Source organism: Drosophila biarmipes, chromosome 2R (assembly GCF_025231255.1).
Source record: "Drosophila biarmipes strain raj3 chromosome 2R, RU_DBia_V1.1, whole genome shotgun sequence".
Lineage (NCBI taxonomy): Eukaryota > Metazoa > Arthropoda > Insecta > Diptera > Drosophilidae > Drosophila > Drosophila biarmipes.
In genome coordinates, this window is record NC_066615.1 from 3305956 (window position 1) to 3311175 (window position 5220).

Below are 5220 nucleotides of genomic sequence, written 5' to 3' on the forward strand. Positions count from 1 at the left end.
CGTAAGTTCGTCGTCCTGCCTCATTCCGGGTGACAAAGGACTACGGAATTATATACAATTTATGACTCTTTCTTTCGTTATCGAGGAAAAAGAAAACAATGAGATAGAGTTGGAAAACCTAGATAGCAGCGCTTATCAGTTGCTGATTGCAATCGAAGCAATAGGAAATACTCAAAAATTGATAGTGGGAAGATAACCTTACAAATTGGGTTGACTTAATAGCAATATCATTCACGATGGCAATAAAATAAAATGCATGTTTATTAGTTGTAAAATAAAAAATAATAAAATAAAACTTTATTATTTAATAGGTTTTGTTTCAAAGTATGGTTTAAAAAAGTACTCATCTTAGATTTTAGATAATTTTAGAACTTAAACTCACGATATGAAATCCATTAGTGTGCTCATTCAAAGATGTTACTGGCTTTTTAGGCCGTTAAGAAGTGGTCTTCGAAGTGAATGACAAGTGCTTGTAAGCTTCTTGATAAGACACAGTCTCTCTCATTCGAACGATCGCTCTGATTGCCATCGCGGCATTATCAGTCTGCCTACCCCAGTGGCATCATCGAACCTCTCCCCTCAAAATAAAGGAGAGTATTAAAATAATTAATCTTATCCACAATGCCACTGAATTTTAACCGATTGTGCCTACCATTGCTTATGTTGGCTTGTCATCTGGTGGCTGAGAGTGAGTTTTATGATTTTTCAACATTTAAATGTGTTGTTTCTCGATTTTCAATTTTCTGCGATAACAGTTCCGCAATGCTTTCACTTTACCTGGGTTGGTGCCTACGATAATCACTCAAACATTCAGACCGAAACCTGCGATTCCAGAGTGGGTGATTTTAATGACATACCCTGCGAAGAGCCATTGGTTGTGACACGTGAGTTTTAAACGCTTAAAAATGTATACCTGAACTTTGAAAAATTCGGACGAAAAATCGGAAAAAATGTTCAATAGTATATTATAATTCTCGAATGAAGAATACAAAATTAAGTAACTTCGGCAAACCGAATTTTGTATACCCTTGCAGTTATAAAAAATAATCAACTTTAGTAACACTAGTGGAATTTTTAAGATTGTTGCTGACTTCAGTGATATAAAAAAAATATATCATTCTTTTTTTCAGGTCATTTTTTACACCTATATTTTAGAGAAGTACTATTTTTGTTAACTTGACTTCGAAATTCTTAAAAATATAAAAAATTATATTCCCAATATTAAAAGATGATGTTTCGAAAAGCCCCAAAGTTTTAATTTGTTTCATATTATTTTCTCACCAATTTTCCGATTGTTCCTATGACAGCTATATGATATAGTCGTCCGATTTTGATAAAATTTAATTCGAAATTCAGAACTAATGAAAAATTTTTATTTCTAAGCTTAGAAGGTTATATGGCAAAAAGCACCAAAGCTATGATTTGTTTCATAATATTTTCCCTCCAATTTTTTTTTATAAAATTTAATTCGAAGTTCAAAACCAATTAAAATATGTTATTTCCAAGCTTAGGAGGTTATATGTTAAAAAACACCAAAGATATAATTTTTTCATATTTTCCGACTAATTTTCCGAGCGTTTCGATGGCAGCTATATGATATAGTCGTCCGATTTTGATAAAATTAAATTCGAAATTCAAAACCAATTAAAACATGTTATTTCCAAGCGTATGTTAAAAAACACCGAAGATATAATTTTTATACTCTTGCAGAGGGTATAATGATTTCAGTCAGAAGCTTGCAACGCAGTGAAGGAGACGTTTCCTACCCCATAAAGTACATATATTCTTGATCAGCATCACTAGACGATCTAGCCACGTCCGTCTGTCCGTCCGTCTGTCCGTCCGTCTGTCCGTCCGTTCCTACGAAAAATTTTTTTTTAATTATATCTTCGGTGTTTTTTAACATATACCTTTATAAGCTTGGATATAACATTTTTAAATTAGTTCTGAGTTTCGAAATAAATTTTATCAAGATCGGACGACTATATTACATAGATGCCATAGGAACAACCGGAAAATTAGTGGTAAAACAATATGGAAAAATTATATCTTCGGTGTTTTTAACTTTGAAATAACATTTTTTTATTGGTATTGAATTCCGAATTAAATTTTATTAAAATCGGACGACTATATCATATAGCGGCCATAGAAACTATCGGAAAATAAGTCGTAAAATATGAAAAAATTATATCTTTGGTATTTTTTAACATATTAGTTTAGAAGGTTAGCTTGGATATAACATTTTGTAATAAGTTCTGAATTTCGAATTAAATTTTATCAAAATCGGACGCCTATATCATATAGCTGTCATATGAATGATCGGGAAATTGGTGAGAAAATAACACATTTTTTGACATATTATATTATAATATAGGGAATATAGTTTTAAACAATTTAAAAAATTTTGAATTAAATTTAATAAAAATTTAATAATATTCTTACAAGAATACTTAAATATTGAACATGGTTTTACTAACATTGATTATTTCATATTACTGCAAGGGTATACAAACTTCGGCTTACCGAAGTTTACTTCCTTTCTTGTTTTTTATGGCGTAATGTATTGAGAATGTAAAGTCCAATGACCCCTTAGCTATGCCGCCGAACCTGTAGATGATGGAACACAAATTTGTACTTAGGAGGCTTTAATTATCAAGGAAAACTATAAATGGTTCGTGGAAATTTAAGCCCATTACCTTTTTAATTTTCAAGCCCATTTGGGATTGAAACAGGCCCAGTTGGACTAGTTTTTTCTGAGTGTATTAAGAAGTTCTTATAAAATGTGGTTCATGTCCTGTACTTTATAAGATATCATACGTAACGACTTAGGATAATTGTATTGTTGGGACCGCTTACAAAAAATACGCCTATTAATTATTAATTCACTACACCATTCAATAGCCGACGACACAGTTCCGGATGTTAAGGCTCTATGGCAAAATACCACGGAAAACCGCGAGAACTTTCTGTGCCAAATGTCGCCCGGCCGCTCATGCGTGAAATACTCCTACATATTCAAAGGCGGAAGTGAGTCAGGGCTTCCCGCTAATACAGTGCACGACAATCAGAGTAATAAACTTTATATTTCAGTACAAAACATCACGTATATGTGCGCCAAAGTGAACAGCAGCAACGGGTGCTATCGCCAGTTACATCCCACCGGTATGGTTGTGGAGGCCTGTGTCTGCACCTCCCGAGTGGGTCTGATACCCTGTAATGGCTGCTCGAAAACTCGGCTCGGTGGAGCTACGGGCTGGGCTCTTTGTTTGCTCGGCCTTTATCAATGGCTAAATAAATATCGAATCGTTTGAACTGCAAATACGTTTTGCCTTTATGTAATGTGACATTTCCGCTCTTTTGATTTTAACAGGTCTCTGCAAAATTTATGTGCACTCCTTGTAGGCCATGCATTCCGGTTTTTTAGCGTTATTTTGTACGCCTCCCAGTGTGGCTAATAAACTGCCATAATTTATTTGTTCGGTCATTAATCAATTGCAAGTTGATGATGACAACGGCGTTGACTGTCCGCTGGGCCACTCGCATTTCAGTATAGGAATTTTGTTAAATAAATAAACGAAATGCACTAGATAAATCAAGGCTCAGCGGTTTTTTACCGGGAATTTATTTCGATGGTATTTCAGTTTTTGTTATGGTTCATTTAAGCTCACCAAATTTGAAAATATGAATTTCATGAAGTTTGCATCCATAATCCTCTTACGAGATAAGGATTTGCCAGTCCTATCAAGTTGTTGAACATTAAATTTTCTCTCAATAATTACTTAAAATAAATAATGAACGGCCAGACATGGGGAAAGGGGTGGAAGTTGGTAAGCAATGCAGACGATAAACGCAAAACCAGAAACACAACTGCTGATGGGACACACCGCGTATGAGAAATGCATCGAACGACCAGTGGGTAAATGGGAAACGGGCGAGGCTACCGAGTGGGCGGAAGGCTGTTCCGATTGTCAATGCCCAGTGGCACAACCGGGCTCAAATAAACTAATTTTAATGCCTTCCATTGTGGCCAGAGCACGCAGTGCGGCTCAATTGGGATGCGAATGGCAGCGCCAGATTGGCGAGATGGAACGGGAACGGGTAGGTTGAAGCTGGTTTCATCTCCCGATATGCACAAGCAATTCGCATATTTATTTTCTTTTTTCCAATCACAGCGATACTCAAAGAGATAGTATTCTTTGAACAGGTAAGTACTATGAGAATAAAGCCCAGAATCAGCACAAAATCGTTGTCTAAACGAGCCGTGGTTAAAATCTAACCTTTACATGCAATTCGTTCATCAAATCCTAAATATCCTTAGCTTAAATTGTGATTTTATGTGTTAACATTTACTGTTAAAAAAGGCTTATTTGTATTTCATTTAAGTTTGTCAATACCATTTTAACCGCGACTGTAATTTTGCAATGCAATATAAAAATGTAAAAAAATACGAACACTTCAGGGGCTATTTGTAAGTTATGCCTTTATGGGTGTATGTATTGACACGCGAATGCCAAATATATATATTATTGTTTTTCCAAAGCTGTTTGACACTTTAAATTGAAACCAGTTTATTTAAAAATGATTGCCAGGATCAGATATAATCTTTAAAAACCTTTATATGTTTGTTTCATTGGATGTTCATGAAATTAAGAATTAAATCATGAGGATGCATTTCTGAGAACACCATAATATCACAGCCCGCACAATAACCAAAATTGACAAAAAATTTAGGTATGGCGAAACATAGCATAATCGCCCCCTCTTTCAATTTAATTTGGCAGTTTAATTTATAACTAGCAGCCAATATAAAACCATAAAACCTTTAAGCTGCATGCCATTTTAGTAAAAGTATTTCAAAAAGAGGTATAGAAATTTAAGTTGTAGTAATGAAGTTGTTAGTAAAGTTATTTTTTGTATAGATAAGTGGGGTCGGACAAGTTTCCTTTACGCGCAACGTACTTTTAAATGAAATTAGTGATGAAATGAATAGTGATAAAATGAAAGTAATTTGTTATTTGAGTACAGTTAATTACTAAAAATACTATTTTAAAGCCTTACAGTTGAGAAACGCACTGTATAATGTGTGGAAAATATAGTCGAACTATGCATACATGCATTAGGCGAATCAACCGATTGCCAGCCATGCGGGGCTTATCTTCCAGTGGACTGAAGAGGGGCAGTGTTAAAAATAAATAAATAAACATAATTTGTGCTGTTGCC

General features: G+C 34.5%; 1 protein-coding gene across 1 annotated transcript; it reads left to right on the forward strand.

Annotated features, from left to right (window-relative positions):
* The first annotated feature begins 553 nt into the window (after positions 1-553).
* Positions 554-3319, forward strand: LOC108029449 (uncharacterized). Its single transcript, XM_017101699.2, has 4 exons — positions 554-688; positions 756-884; positions 2902-3027; positions 3091-3319. The coding sequence occupies exons 1-4, from the start codon at positions 622-624 to the stop codon at positions 3309-3311; spliced, it is 543 nt and encodes a 180-aa protein (XP_016957188.1). The 5' UTR covers positions 554-621; the 3' UTR covers positions 3312-3319.
* Positions 3320-5220: the final 1901 nt, after the last annotated feature.

Coding starts and splice junctions, on each gene's coding strand:
- LOC108029449 (XM_017101699.2), top strand. CDS start 622: ATGCCACTGAATTTTAACCGATTGTGCCTACCATTGCTTATGTTGGCT. Junction 689..755: donor TTGTCATCTGGTGGCTGAGA/GTGAGTTTTATG, acceptor CTGCGATAACAG/TTCCGCAATGCTTTCACTTT. Junction 885..2,901: donor AGAGCCATTGGTTGTGACAC/GTGAGTTTTAAA, acceptor ACCATTCAATAG/CCGACGACACAGTTCCGGAT.